The 15315-nt window shown below is 33.8% G+C and overlaps 4 protein-coding genes across 5 annotated transcripts; 3 read left to right on the top strand and 1 right to left on the bottom strand.

Annotated features, from left to right (window-relative positions):
- Nucleotides 1-324: 324 nt before the first annotated feature.
- Nucleotides 325-2517, top strand: LOC120077496 (diphthamide biosynthesis protein 3-like). 2 transcript variants are annotated; one of them, XM_039031403.1, is made up of 2 exons: nt 325-738; nt 1365-1853. In XM_039031403.1, the coding sequence occupies exon 1, from the start codon at nt 473-475 to the stop codon at nt 728-730; it is 258 nt and encodes an 85-aa protein (XP_038887331.1). In that variant the 5' UTR covers nt 325-472; the 3' UTR covers nt 731-738; nt 1365-1853. The 2 variants fall into 2 exon arrangements, with proteins under 2 accessions (XP_038887331.1, XP_038887330.1); XM_039031402.1 differs by lacking the exon at nt 1365-1853 and adding an exon at nt 2242-2517 and having other exon boundaries at nt 331-738.
- A 2520-nt stretch (nt 2518-5037) lies between these two features.
- LOC120077617 (pentatricopeptide repeat-containing protein At2g15630, mitochondrial) lies at nt 5038-7997 on the top strand. Its single transcript, XM_039031557.1, has one exon. It carries the CDS (start codon nt 5208-5210, stop codon nt 7131-7133), a length of 1926 nt encoding a protein of 641 aa, XP_038887485.1. The 5' UTR covers nt 5038-5207; the 3' UTR covers nt 7134-7997.
- Nucleotides 7998-9325: 1328 nt separating this feature from the next.
- Nucleotides 9326-10778, top strand: LOC120077618 (transmembrane protein 45B). Its single transcript, XM_039031558.1, has one exon. The coding sequence runs from the start codon at nt 9771-9773 to the stop codon at nt 10605-10607; it is 837 nt and encodes a 278-aa protein (XP_038887486.1). The 5' UTR covers nt 9326-9770; the 3' UTR covers nt 10608-10778.
- A 2424-nt stretch (nt 10779-13202) lies between these two features.
- LOC120077620 lies at nt 13203-14074 on the bottom strand. Its single transcript, XM_039031559.1, has 2 exons — nt 13915-14074; nt 13203-13825 (listed from the first exon to the last, which is right to left on the bottom strand). Exon 2 carries the CDS (start codon nt 13812-13814, stop codon nt 13437-13439), a length of 378 nt encoding a protein of 125 aa, XP_038887487.1. The 5' UTR covers nt 13815-13825; nt 13915-14074; the 3' UTR covers nt 13203-13436.
- Nucleotides 14075-15315: the final 1241 nt, after the last annotated feature.

Genomic DNA, 15315 nt, shown 5'->3' with positions numbered 1-15315 from the left:
AATAATAAAATTAGAAGTTTAAAAATAAAGATTTTGAGAAATTTTAAATCATATAGAATTTCAAATGTGTTTGTTAAAGCAATAAAATGGTTGCAAATCCTCTTTTAAACAAAATGGTCAAATTTTCACTCGATTTCATATGATTTAGAAGTGAGTTATTCAAATTTTTCTCATTCTAAATGAAAGAAAGAATTCAAAATTATTTGTCGAATTCTAAATCACACCATAGCTCAGAAAGTCGGTGAAATCGCATTATTTTTACCATAATATTTGGGGGAGCGGTGGAATTAAGTCAAAACGGAAATAACTAAATAAATAAATAAAGCGTAAATTGGACGCGGTTTTTAGGAATTCGGAGTCCTCCAAAGAAACCCAAAGCCCTCGTCCTTCCTCAATCTTCTTCGTTACCTCCGAACTCGGCGGTTGCAGACTCGCCGTCGCCGCAGAATCGGCCGAATCCACCGGAGAAACGATGTCGTACGACGACGTGGAGATTGAAGACATGGAGTGGAACGAGGAACTGCAGGCCTTCACGTACCCATGCCCCTGCGGCGACTTGTTCCAGATCACTAAGGAGGATCTTAAGCTCGGCGAAGAGATTGCTCGGTGCCCTAGCTGCTCTCTTTACATCACAGTCATCTACAACATGGAAGATTTTCTCGGAGACTCTAATCAGAAGAATAACAAAGGACTTGAGCCCTCTAAACAACAGCCTATTGTCGTCGCTTAACAATTCAGGTTATTAACCGATCGAAACTTCGAATTTGTTTATTATCGCCGGAATGTTCGTTGCAATCATTTTTTTCCCTTTTTATACATGCTTTCGGTGGTTCCTTTTAGGCTACCTTGTTCCTACTTCCGTATTTTCTAATCGCTATGAGGATGGAAGGACAGTTGATTCTCAATTTGGAATTTATTTGAATTTTGGAATATGTTGCTTCCCTTCCATCCCTCAGGAGGATGGTTTCATTTGGTTAGTTTTATAGCTTAGTTTCATATACGTTATCAGTTTAGAACCCAGGGTAGGCCTTGCTTTGGCGTGATAAAATACCCAATTGGTTTGTCTCCTCTTCCCTGTGATAAATTGTTTACAGATAAGTTTGTGAAACTGTTCTGAAAGCATTAAGCTATTGTGTTTGTTTATGGTCATCAAGTCTTAAAGATATACCTTGTATACACATCTTTTTGGTCATTGTTGATACACCATATTTAAAGGCTTTATCTTTTTCTTTCGAGTAAACTTCTCTGACTACAAGGTAGAAACTTGGAGTAAATAGCCTGATCAAATCTAAACTTCACCCAATAATATATCTTACCCCAGAAGCTCTGGTGTTTAGTTTCTGACCAATTGTGAACGGATTTAGGTGATTTTGGGATCAAAGCAAAGGGAATATGTTGCTTTACCACACCCCTGAGGAGGATGGTTTCAATTGGTTACTTATATCATATACACTACCAGATCATTACTCCGGGGAGACCCTAGCTTCAGTGCGAGACTCTTTATTATCCCTGTTCTAGAATTGCTAGAGAATGCTTGTGCTGAAGTGCTTAATCTGCAACTATGTTCTATGTTATGTTGTCTGCCGTATCAATTTTCTGAAGTTACGATTATATATGGAAAGGGCCCTGTGACTACGTCCCTCTCCTTTGTACAGACTGCCCAATCTCAAAAAAAGAAAATAGGATAGGTATAGGGAAGCTCCGGCAGTTCTTTAAACATTTTTTCTTTTGGTAATTTGAATTTACCTCTGTTTTCTGGGTTGTTTTGCTTAACCCTTCTTTTTATTTACCAAATAGTGAAATTATGAAAATGCATAAATCAAATGCTCAGAGATGATTTTTTCTGAGAGTAATACACAGTTGAGTTTGTTCTTGTTTGTTTAGGGGTTTACCATCTATTTACTGTATTTATATGCTTTTTTTTCTAACCAGAGGTTTGTTTTTTTTTCAATCAAGTGAACTTCTCCGACTTTGAGATAGAAAAATGGAGGAAGTAGCTCTGTTTGAATCTAGACCACACACAAGAATGTATCTAATCCTCTGAGTTTTTGGTGGTTTAGTTTGTGAAATATGTCATCAGTACAAGTTTCTGTTAATTAAGTAGCAGAAGTGTTATGTGGCACAGAGATGCTCTAAAATCTACCAATACATAGTTGGAATTGTCTTCTAATAACTTTAACTTCTTCAGGAAAAAAAAAAAAAATCTGTTAGTTAACTTTATATAGATGTTCCTTTTTGCAGAACCTTCGAATACAAATCATGGTGTCACCACGGCAGCTGCACCTATTGCAGACGAAATTTTGTCAGCCATTGTCAATTCTGAGATGTTAGTTGGCATTAAAGTTTCTTCCTTCTCTTTTTATTTCTGTTTTCGGAATTGATCTAGGAAATTGAGGAAGATAGAGTTGTATCTGGAAAAATGGTATTGAAGTACTTTTTTTGTTCTTTATAAAGTAATTTATACATTCTTGATCTTTTCACAATTTAATGTAGTGAATGGTGATTTCTTTGGTTGAACTTATCTTCCTGTTCTGTTAATCGATAGAACTATACACAAAATGGATGAAAATCTCTAATAATCTACTCAAGGTTTGTTTAGATTAGTTTGGATTGACTTTCTGAGGGCTTAAATTTTTTTTTTCTTTTATGTACTTAGAAACAAATATCTATAAAGCAATCCAAACATGCTCTTAATCGGTTCTTGATTTGTAGCTCTTTTGGTTAGGGTATGGAAATTTCATGATAATGACTTGTAATTGACCGTTTTTGCATATTAGATAGATTGATTGTATGATGGATTGATTGAGGTGAACTCATCTAAAACTTTTAGGCTATTAAAGGGGAAAATGGTGAAACCCCTTTATGCAAATGCATATTAGCTAGGTTTCTTGGAAGTTAGGTTAAATTAGATGCTGAAATGTTTTCAAGGTGTATTTATACCTTCCTATTTAGAATTATTTTTTCTTCCTGAAAACTGAAGAACAACATGAATGGCAAATAGAATAATAAATATGTTCAATGAACTTAGTATGTTTGGGGAGTTTTTTTTTTTTTTTTAGAACAATACTTTGGTCATATTTGAAATTTTGTTTAACCTTTTAGTTGTATTTGAATTATAACTAGAAAGATGAAAAATAAGAGCATCGTTTATGAGTTTTCAAAAAGGACTGAAAGCATGGAATACAATTTTCTTTTTCTTATTTTTTTTATTGAAGTCTTTATTTTTTAAATTGTAGCTAAAAAATTGTAGTGATCTACTTAATAAAATTGATTAATAAAAATATGTGCCATAATCATTATAGATTGGCCTAGTGGTTAATAGGGGGTATGATTGTTAAAATGAGTATAACTCAACTGATATAATATTTGTAGAGGTTCAATTTTCCATCCCACATATTGTAAAAAATAAAAATGAAAATGAAAAATAGAGGGCATGACTTTGATAAAAGGACAAAAGAGGTCATAAGTTCAATATATGGGAGTCATCTATCTAAGATTTAATATCCTATGAGTTTTCTTTCACAAAAATGTTGTAATTTTTAAATAACAACACTTTTAGGGTTAATAATTAAACACTTTTAGGGTTAATAATTAAAAGTAACATTTTTAAAGATTTGTAAATATACCAAAATTCTATCAACGAGATAGGCTTTAAGAGTGCATGAGTGTGGAGACAAAATAGTCATTATTAAAAAAGTTTAAGGGCAAAGAGAGAAGTTAAAAAAATTGAGTTAGTCCCTTTTAATATAATATAAATTATATTTTGGTGTCTTAACTTTTAGAAAATTTATTTAATCATTGAATTTTCTTTTAGTATAACAAAATATGGGAGAACGAACCTTCGATCTCTAGAAAGGAAGATCATACCAATTACCGTTAAGCTAAGCTCACTTTAACAAAAAATAATTATTACTTTGATCATAACTTTTATTTTAAATATTAGTATAAGCTAAGCTTCAACAAACAGTGAAGAACATGAATATAAGATAAGAAAGTAACATACCAAGGATCAAAACATTTGTTTTCTAAAAGGATTTTTAGAAGATATTTTGGAAGTTCAAATGCTAAAGTACAACAGACTTGAAAGTTGGATCACAATGAATATTGTGAAAGTTTTTGGTTTTTATGCATTTGACTTTCTAATTGCTTAATGTGTGAGTATATATAGATCTCTGGAGGTGGACTGGAACAAGGTAAGATTTAAAAATCTATCGAAGGCGATCACAATTTTATGAAACCTTTGGAATTTCAAAAAATCATTTGTCGTCCTCGGCGGATAGTGGTGAGAGGATCAATATTCGAGTGTTCAATCTAATTGATAAGTTTTGTTAGGCCAATCTCGTTGAAGTCAATGGTCGCACTTCCCCAATAAGGTTCGAGAGTTGTGTGAGTCGGAAGAGGTGGTCCCCTCATTGGAAGCTCAATGTTAATGCCTCCTGGTGCAATGAAAATAAGTTGGGCAGTTTAGGGTGGATGGTTCATGACTCTCAAGACTCTTCTATCTACGTTCGTCTCAATAACTTTGACCAAAGATAGCCTATAAATGCGCTAGAAGGGGATGCAATTCGGGTCGAGTTGGTTTGGCTTCTCACATCCATCTGAGAAGGGAGTTGTGTTAACCTCTAATCATGGAGTATGACTCGTAAGATATCATTAGTGCCCTTAATGAGCCTTTGACTGATTTGTTGGAAACTAAGAATTTGGGGGACGTTGTTATTGGGCTTGCACAATACATTGGTGTGTTCTCTTTAGTTTTATATAAGCATTCTTGTAATTTTGTTGCTCACTCTCTAGCATGTGCTTGTTATTAATTTTGTAAATCTCCAAGCTACTTCCTTTAAAGAGGAAGGTCGTATTACTTGTTGAGAGTTTAATTATCTTAATTGGATGTTTCATGTATTTAATGAGGACCTTAATTGTAGTTACTTGTTGTAACTTATTTTAATCAGTTCTTTTTCAAAAAATAAAGTGTATAGGTATATACAATTAGATACTTATGAAAGTTTAAACACCAAATAAAGAAATAGGTAAACTTCGAAAATTGAACAAAATTGTGAATGTCAAGAGAGAGATTTAAACCTAGGAAAATAATGCTTGAAGCTTCAACAGCCGTAGCCTTCACCCACAAAAACAAGCAGGAAAGCCTCCTCCTTCCCTCTCTGTGTCAGGTAAATCTCTCTCCTTCTTGTCTCTCCTAAACCCTAAACATGAATCGTTTCAAAATTCTGAAGCTTTCTTCTCTGAAGTTCAAACTAACCACTAATTCCCAATCCTTCGCACCCTTCTCTTCGATTTCTCTCCAAGAAACTCCACTGGAATCTCCATTTCCATCCACAAATTCAAGCACAGACACCACTTCGCCTCAAACCCAGAATTCTCTCGAACAATCTGCCCGGTCCTCTCAGTGGCATTTCATCAAACAAGTAGAATCCACTCTGACTCCGTCGCTTATCTCTGAAACCCTTCAAAATCTCCACGAATCTCCACAGATTGTTCTCGAATTGTTAAACCACTTGCAGCCTCAATTACTTGATGCCGAAACTCTTTGCCTTGCCATTGTCATTGTTGCTTGTCTTCCATCTCCCAAACCCACTTTACAGCTTCTCAAACAGGCTGTTGGGTGTGGCACTACTAATTCAATCAGGGAGATTTTTGAATGTTTAGCTGCTTCTCGTGATCGTTTGGGTTTTAAAAGTAGTATTGTTTTCGATTACTTGATTAAATCTTGTTGTGAAATGAATAGGGTAGATGAGGCTTTTGAGTGTTTTTACATGATGAAGGAAAAGGGTATTTTACCTAAGATTGAGACCTGCAATGATTTGCTGAGTTTGTGTTTGAAGTTGAATAGAATTGAGGCAGCTTGGGTTTTTTATGCTGAGATGTTTAGATTGAGGATTAAATCTAGTGTTTGTACATTTAACATTATGATTAATGTTCTATGCAAGGAGGGGAAGTTGAAGAAGGCCAAGGATTTTATTGGGCATATGGAAAGTTTAGGGGTTAAACCGAATGTCGTTACGTATAATACGATTGTTCATGGATATTGTTCAAGAGGGAGAGTTGAAGAGGCTGATGCTATTTTGGATACTATGAAAAGAAAAAAGATCCAACCTGATTCTTACACATATGGCTCTCTTATCAATGGGATGTGCAAGCTAGGAAAACTTGAAGAAGCATCAAAGATTTTTGAAGAAATGGTACAAAATGGGTTGCTTCCTAGTGCTGTAACTTATAATACTTTGATTGATGGATTTTGCAATAAGGGTAATTTGGATATTGCCTTTTCTTATAAAGATGAGATGTTGAAGAAGGGCATAATGCCAACTGTGTCAACTTATAACTTGTTGATTCATGCATTGTTTATGGAGCAAAGAATAGATGAAGCTGAAGGTATGATCAAAGAAATTCAGGAGAAAGGAATGTCTCCTGATGCTATTACATATAATATCTTGATAAATGGGTATTGTAGATGTGGAAATGCAAAGAAAGCATTTAGTCTACGTGATCAAATGTTGACGAGCGGTATTCGGCCGACAAAAGTGACATACACATCACTTATTCATGTTTTGAGCAAAAAGAACAGAATGAAGGAGGCAAATGATTTGTTTAAGAAGATCACAAGTAAAGGTGTGTTGCCAGATGTCATTATGTTTAATGCTTTGATTGATGGTCATTGCTCTAACAGTAATGTCGAGCGTGCATTAGAGCTTCTGAAAGATATGGATAGGATGAAGGTTCCACCTGATGAAGTGACTTTCAATACCATAATGCAAGGGCGTTGCAGGGAAGGAAAAGTTGAAGAAGCTCGCAAACTTTTTGATGAGATGAAGAGAAGAGGGATCAAGCCCGACCATGTTAGTTTCAATACATTAATAAGTGGTTATAGTAGACAAGGTGACATAAAGGATGCTTTCAGAGTACGGGATGAGATGCTCAATACAGGATTCAATCCGACTCTTCTAACATATAATGCCCTTATACAAGGGTTATGCAAAAACCAAGAAGCTGATCATGCTGAAGAGCTTCTTAAAGAAATGGTCAGTAAAGGAATTACACCTGATGATGGCACTTATTTCTCATTGATTGAAGGTATTACAAAAGTTAACAATCCAGTTGAAAATGAGAACACATAAAAGAGTATCTATTTTGGTAGAAGTTTCCGTAGAGCGCCTTCAGGAGAAAGAGTCGCCCTCATGTACTGAAGTTTCTGCTCCTGCCTCTTTAACAAGAGGAAATTCCAATATGTTTCACATACCATTGTCCCATCAAGTTGTGAACAAGGATAAATTTCTCGAGCCTTTTACGGATTCTGAATCGCTATAAAATACGATGTTCAAACGCTAAAATGATAAGTTTCGATTTGAAGCAGAATCAGTTGTTCCCTTGAATAGAATCCAAAGGAAATTCTCAACCTAATCTCTTTCTCATCAATGGTGCTATCTCTGCTGTAATTCAAAGATGAGACCATTCAACTTTCTTTCCCTTTGGTTGGCGAAGTTACAGATCATGGACCAGTACAATTCATGCTCGCAAGACGTTTCGTCGTTCGTCTTCATCTTTTCCTATATCATCGACCAAATCAAAACAATAAAGGAGAGCACAAGAGATAAGATTATGGACGACTTTATTACAGATTGAAATGGATATTCAAAAGTGGGTCAAGGAAAGTCCAAAAGCTTTATTGTAGGTGATTCTTTCACAGTTTTTTCTGTTAATCTGAAACAAAAGTTACCCTCCACTTAGCATTTGCTTTTGATCTTTACTTTCTTTTTATAGTGCACTTAGAGGATAAAGCCAATGAGCATCTAGGAAGGCAAGCATTAAATCTTTGCTTTTGTAGGTATAGAACACAATATGCTTCATTTATTGCTAGCTTTCACTATCACTATTTCCATTGGTTTGACTGCACTAAATTCCTTGCAATGCTACTATCTTCTAATACTTAAAAGTATGAGCCACATATTAATACAAATCAAACTATATAACTTTCTTTTTAATATCATTTATAAGTAGATTTGTGAGCTTTCTTTGGACGTGGACTAATCGGTGCTTTCCATGGTTTGGTTTCTCACTAAATTTAATCTTTTTTTTTCTCTTTAAGATGTTTTTTTTGGAGTTGTAGTTTAATTTTAAAATACATGAGTTGGTTTGATTTGATGATGATTTGATTTTTAAAAATTAAGCTTATAAATACTATAATTCACCGGTTCCATTTTAGGGACATTTTAAAATTAAAATACTAGCTAGATTTTGATCAAATAATTGTCAAAATTTTAATTTGGATCTACTTTCGATGTCACTAATTAATGCTTCTACTGCACCAAGGATGAAAAAGATTATTGTTTTTTTGTTCCGATTGTCATTTTTTTCTCTTTTTTTTTTATTGAGGGTGTGTTTTGATTACATTTTCAAATGTTTAATTTGAAAAATAAGTTATTTTGGAAAAAATTAGAGTGTTTGACAACTATTCAAAATAGTTTTTCAAGTGTATTTTAACCGGTTTTTATCAAATTATTTAAATAAAAATTTGGATTTTTTGAAAAGCATTTTTTTCAAGTCTGGGCTCGTTATTGTGCAATATTTACATTTTATTAGAAGGATTTTTCTCAAATCCATCATAAATTCACCTTCTTTATGAGTTTAAATGAGCAACATGTGATGGTTTTAATTGAGATACTTCACCATATGTGATTGTCTTTTTTTTAATTACTTTTAAATCCCTACATGATCTTGGTTACAATAATAACAATAAATAAAATAAAAACTATTGATTTTGAGGCATTTGTATGGTATCTCTAATGGAGCTTTACTAACATTATACTCATTGTTGATTACTTGAAGCTAACTCCCAATAGAGAATATCATAACATTTTAATCTTTACCACCAAATTCACTCAATATTCTTTTAATAGTTTTTCACCACATACACTCCACACTTGGTGCATTACAAACTGTCCACATATGTCTACATTTTTAAAGAAGATAACAAAAACTTATGACACTCCAAATACAATTTTGGACTCATAACTTATATGTCAAACTGAACATAGGCTCATCTCATACTAATAGACTGATTGTGTTTCTTATTCTTCACCTTACTATTATTGTTATCGTTGTTGTTTTTGGATATTTGTGAATATACTAACAGCTCAAGCATACTTCGACTAATCTCACAGAACAACTGTTTGAATTAATTTTAGAATATAAATATAAGTAGGTGGTCATGACCATGGCTTGAACCTAGTCTCTATAAGTTTGTTATTATTTACCTGGTTTGTTTTTCTTTTCTTTCTTTCTTTTTTTTTTTTTTTTTTTTTTTTTGACAATGTAAAGTGGAAAAATTGAACTTTAGACCTCGAGGATATTAGTATAAGTTCATATCAACTCTATCTGGTCTTTCTTGACCGCTAGGCTAACTCATGATAGTTTTGCTCTCCACCTTATTATTAATTTTATTCATACTACATGGGAATCATCAGAGATTTTAACCCAAGTTAAGGTCAACAATTTCAAAATCTTTTGTTTTAGTTAATTTTCTACATTGAGCATCTAGGTATTGAACTGACCCATCAGAATCCAATTTTTAAAGCTCCTTTATCAACTTTTGACAATAACTTTCCTAGTGGAAACACATACATTATGCACCAAAATATTTGACTAGACAACCATATGCATTTTTAGGTTGTATCTACAAACCAAAAGAGATGATATAAAATTGCATTGGCTTATGGTTGAACTTGGTAAGCTAGAGTTTGAAAATAGAGGTTTCAATGGGGCAATTTGTACCTCATGTAGCATCTGGTTTTGTATTCACTCTTCTTGGCCTTTGGCATACTGTGAATACAATCAAAACCTACAATCTCAGAGGCTCTTCAAATTTCAAAGTAAGATTTTGGTACCCTCTCAATCACCCGCTTTCCATACTCAAGTACTTGGAGCTCATTTTCGTGTTCTCTTTTTCGATCGTTGCAATTTTCAGACAATTTTGGGACTACCCTTTTGTTCACTTGTCTTTCCAAATCATCAACTTGGAGCATGCAACCATGTTCCTACACCTTGCTATATTTTCAGGTTTTATTTTCTATAACGAGCTGAATCGTTCATCGAGCGTATTATCCGGTGTTGAAGGCGTCTTTGCAGCCTGCGTTTTCAGTCAAGAACTGTTCTTGCTCCATTTCCACTCGGCTGACCATAATGGCATCGAAGGTCATTACCATTGGCTCTTGCAGATCATAGTGTTCGCATCTCTCGTGTCGGTACTCGTAGCTGCTTGTTATCCTACCAACTTCCCTGCAGCTCTTGTTCTTTCATTATTGGTTGTTCTGCAAGGGTGTTGGTTTATGAACATGGGGTTCATGCTATGGGTTCCAAACCTAGTTCCTAAGGGTTGCAGCATGAGGATCATCGAGAACGGCAAAGACGAAATGCTCGGAGCAGTCATTTGTGCCTCCAAGGAAGCTGATATGAGGGCACGAGCACTTGCCAACCTGCAATTCAGTTGGATACTAGCAGGAATTCTTATATTTACTGGATTTATAAGCCTCAAATGTACTAAATCTGAAAATTGTAGCTCGAAGATCCAGTTAACGGACTACGAGCAGCTTTGAGTAGTGCAAAAGGTACCAATATGCTTTGATACAGCTACCAGCAGCAAGGTCATGAATGAGGTGATCAATTGGTCAAGAGGGTCAAGACAATGTCATATTAAGACTGAAAAGGCTGTGATTGCTCTGTAATTAAAACCATCAATCAGAATAAAAACATATAGAACTTGTGTATGTTTTGCAGACACAAACTTGATGGAGAAACTAGCTTTGAGAAAATGATTAGAAATAGTACTCAAAGTTTCCACCAGTCACAAATAGCATTCTTTTTGCTAATTATTTTGATGGCTCATTCCAGTGCATCTTGACGAGGATCGATATGGAAATCAAAACAAAAATTTAGTTTCTATAAATATCACGTCCAAACCACCAATTTTGTTGGACTTTCTTGGTGGAATCGGATACATTTGAGGATATTGATGAATAGGAAAATTGAAAAGAGTACATATATAATATTTGGGAAAAATTACACAAGTTTTGAGGAAGATGTACATAATAATAGTAAGTCGTGGTTTTCTTCTTAAGCTAGGATTCCATTAGAGAAGTCCATTTATCTCATGAGGACCCACCCTACACGAGATGGAAAATTCCTCATTAGATGAGGAATGGTGGAGGGAGAGAGTGAATTTTCTCCTCATTGGCTAAATAGGAAATACATTCCTCATCCCCGTCCCAACCTGCCATATATTATACACACACACTTTAAAAATTATAGTTTGTTTTTACCAATTAATTTTCTCCTAATTCTCATCATAATTTGTTCATACTTTAATGTATATCTAAGATAAAGATATTAAAACTTTGAAGACTAGACGACTATGTTGTAATATTTAAATTTTAACTTTAAAAAATAAAATATTTAAATTATATATTTTACACGTTAAATATTATTGTTTTTATAAGAAAAACTTATAGTGTTTTGTTTGAATAAAAATGTAATAGAAATGACCTGTTTAATAAACAAATTTTTAAATCATTTATATAGTTGAAAATAAATTTTAAAATTTGATAAATAGTAGATAAATTAATAAAAAGAACTAACAAGTAATTTTCCTCCGAGAACCTGATTCCTGTGAATTTTCTATGGGGATCAGATTATTCCAATAAATTTCATGGGGATAGAGATTAAAAAAGGAGGTGGGGACACGGAAGCTTGCCCTGTGTTATGGACATTTCTAGAATCTATTGAGAAATCAAAAAAAAAAAAAAAAAATGGTTTGGCATTTAAAGAAACTAAATTTTTGTTTTGGAACGAGTCGTTAAAACGCCAAAAATAGTAGTATTTGTGAAAGAAGAAAAATTATGAATGCTATTTCTTACATTCCATAAACATTCAACATCCGACCCTGAAAATGCAAGCACTAATGAGATCCAATACAATTAGAATCGCATATGGAGAAAGGATCCTTTACTTTTCATGTCCTGTATTGTTTGGCATTCTAGCATTTATACTATGATGAACTCTGATACATGCCTATTAACTGGGATGAAGCTCATTTTTATCTTCCCGAGCGGCTTGTTCATCTGCCGTCCAACCATTTTAAACATTGGGATTAGAATCTATATCTGATTTGAAAGATTATAATCCTATCTTTTGTTACTGAATCAGTAGCTATTGTGAACATAAAAGAGGAGTAGGGTAATTTTGTGCCTTTAGGAAGCTTTTTATGTACACTACCATGTCTTCCAAAGAACAATCAACCTTAGACAAGTCATGTGTAGCCTGCCCTTTTGTTTCCTTACTGCAAAATCTCTCTTTTCCTCTAAGTTAAGTCAATTCGAAATGCTCCATAACTCCCACTTCTGTTCATGAAGATTCAATTTCAAGCCATATGTCACAAGAATTGGAAAATGAATGCATCTATTACATGTAGGCTTTGTATTAGAAGTTGGATTGAACAAATTTCAGCATGGTTACCCAACCAAAACTTCGTCTAATCAACAAAATAACCTCTACTTGAGAGTAAAGATAAAAGTTCACTCTAGTGAAATTGAACTCTATATACATTAGAGTGCAATGGTTGGGTTCATTCTCCTGTCTTCTTTTTTTTTTTTTTAATACCGTTGAGTGCTTGGACCAGTTTACACGCATCTCAACAATCCACTTGACCCTACAACATTTGGATGTCAAAAAAATTCGTAAGATATGAAATCTTAGTAAGTGGTCACCATGGGTTGAAACCATAACCTCTCCGGTCTAATTTTCATTCCAATCTTGATTCTACAACCCAAATAACATCTAAGTTCATTACACCAATTCTAGTTGCTGGTGCAAAAATCTATCATTGCTTGGTTCAATGTTGCTTAAAAGAATCAAGCTCTGTTTAGGAGATTGTTCACAAAACATTCTACTTCCAAAACAGAAATTCAGGGGAAATGGATTGTATGTGGATATCCCTTTCTTTCAGTTTATCTTGAGACAAAGTTGTTTTCGGTTTCGAAACTTATTAACAGCGGATTCAAATGCACAATAACTTAAGCTCCATTTGATAATCACTTTGTATTTTTTTGGTGGTCTCTCCAAAGAACTAGTTGATCTTACAAGAATTGCCTACAAAGTTCATTTATTATTCTTCTCAAGATCCAAAAGCACAAAAAGAATTTACAAGAATATGCATTTCCTCTTGCAGAGAAACCCAAGCAGATGAACAATATACTACAATGCCATTATTTTGAAATGAGAAAGCAGGGGATATAAATAGGCAAAATGAATTTTGTCAATTGTTTTGACTGATGGAAACAATTGAGTTCTACCATAACTGGTAAAAAGCAACAGATTAACTTACAAATTTCATATAACTGAAACCATTATCAGCCATTTTTAGTAGCTTCTCATTCTGCCTCTTCCACAGATGCTTCAATCCGAAGAAGAACAAACCCCACAGCCACTCCAATAAGAACAAGCCCATTGATAATGGCAGCAATCCTGAAAATCTCACCAGCGGCATTACAAGTGGAAGAGAGAGCTCCACCGCCGTTTTTCCCTTTTCCCTTTGATGGGTATTTCAAAGAACTCATAATGTTAGCAAATGATTGATCAGCACAAACCGGAAGGCCCAAGGAGACGACATTGTTGTGAGCTTTCAAGCCACCAAAGGAGTTAAGCCCAGTTATGTAGTGGACATTGGTTTGCCTCTGCCGCCTTGAGCCGGCGGCGATGGGGGCGGCGGTGGGCATAGCCGGCGAGAGGGTAGCGGAAGCTGTAGCCATTGAAATGATGCCTGAAAGAAGAGGAAGAGAAGGAAGAGTCAAATTGAGTGAAAACCCAGATGGGAAAAGGGATTTTGAGGGAAGAAAAAAGGGATTGAACCTGAGTGGAAGAGAAAATGGGGGGAAATTGAAGATGATGGGAAGGATGGGAGAAAGGGGGTTTGTATGGAATAAGATGAAGGGGGAAATGGATAAGGGAAGAGGAATTTGGGTGGTTCATAAACAGATTAGAATTGCTAAAGATTTTGAGAAATCTTTAAATACTAGCCAAGGAAAAATGGTGATAAACATATTTTGCTGTGTTGTACTTAGAATCTTTCATTCTTCAATCTTGCATAATATTATATTAGCATGGAAGAAATTATAAACAGAAGCTTCCACTTATCAACTTTCCAACCTTTGGATGATAATTAAGAGGACCAAATTATAGTTTTGAGAAATTTAGAATTTAGTCCAAGTAGTTTTAAAAGTTAGAATTTAGTCATAATGGTTTAATAATTTCTATCGTTTGATTTGATGAAGGCTTTATCAATAGTTTCTAAGATAGGGACTAATGAGTTTTTATCAATATATAGAAAGTAAATTTTAATATATTTTTTAAAAATCATAGGGACCAAATTTGAAACTTAGCTTAATTAGGTCTCGTTTGGTAACCATTTCGCTTTTGGTTTTTTGTTTTTGAAAATTAGGTTTATTTTCTTTCCATTTCTTCCAATGATTTGCATCTTTCTTGAATTCTTAGACAAATTCCAAAAACAAAACCAAATTTTTAAAAGTTACCTTTTTTAGTTTTCAAAATTTGGCATGACTTTTAAACCATTGGTAAAAAGCAGATACCAAATGAAGAAATTTGGAGGTCAAATTAGTAACTATAAGCTTAATTTTAAAAAAACAAAAAGTCAAAAACCAAATTATTACCAAACAAGACCTTAATATTTTATTTATTGAGTTTTGTTCAAATTCATAAGTTTCTACTGCCAAAGGTCTATATTAAGTGGACAAAGTTCTTTTAAAGACAATATTAATAGGGTTTTAAATTTCTATCAACATTTCAATGTTGACTTTTTTATCCTTAATCTCAAATTAATCAATTTTAATTAATAAATTGATGAATGTTTTGATGATAACAAACCTCCTTTTATTTATTAATAACTTGAGTGTCTTGAAGTGTCTATTGTGTAGAGTTCGAAACAACAGTTCCAACCTCATTTGGATCCTAAATCGGACCGAAGAAGATATGGTCAAAACAATCTTAAAGAAAAAAATTCCAAGTTGAAGATGTGACATAATTTTTCTTATCAAAGTGGACCAACTGAAAGGTGCCACTTGGAGCAATGGAGGAGTGACACATTATGGACTTTTGATTTTTGGATTGTTTTTAAAAGAAAATGAGGTTTATATTATTTTATGTTTATGTCTAACCGCTAATTTTAGATACATGATGGCCATGTGCTTTTTGTTGGATTTTAAAAGAAATGATTTTAAAATATATATATATATA

The sequence above is a fragment of the Benincasa hispida genome, chromosome 5, assembly GCF_009727055.1.
Source record: "Benincasa hispida cultivar B227 chromosome 5, ASM972705v1, whole genome shotgun sequence".
In the NCBI taxonomy this organism is placed as follows: domain Eukaryota; kingdom Viridiplantae; phylum Streptophyta; class Magnoliopsida; order Cucurbitales; family Cucurbitaceae; genus Benincasa; species Benincasa hispida.
The sequence above is the reverse complement of the archived record's forward strand: the minus strand, read 5'-3'. Positions and strand labels throughout refer to the sequence as shown.

What these genes read in the sequence shown, in the direction of transcription:
- LOC120077618 (XM_039031558.1), top strand. Translation starts at nt 9,771, where the DNA reads ATGGGGCAATTTGTACCTCATGTAGCATCTGGTTTTGTATTCACTCTT.
- LOC120077617 (XM_039031557.1), top strand. Translation starts at nt 5,208, where the DNA reads ATGAATCGTTTCAAAATTCTGAAGCTTTCTTCTCTGAAGTTCAAACTA.
- LOC120077620 (XM_039031559.1), bottom strand. Translation starts at nt 13,814, where the DNA reads ATGGCTACAGCTTCCGCTACCCTCTCGCCGGCTATGCCCACCGCCGCC.
- LOC120077496 (XM_039031402.1), top strand. Translation starts at nt 473, where the DNA reads ATGTCGTACGACGACGTGGAGATTGAAGACATGGAGTGGAACGAGGAA.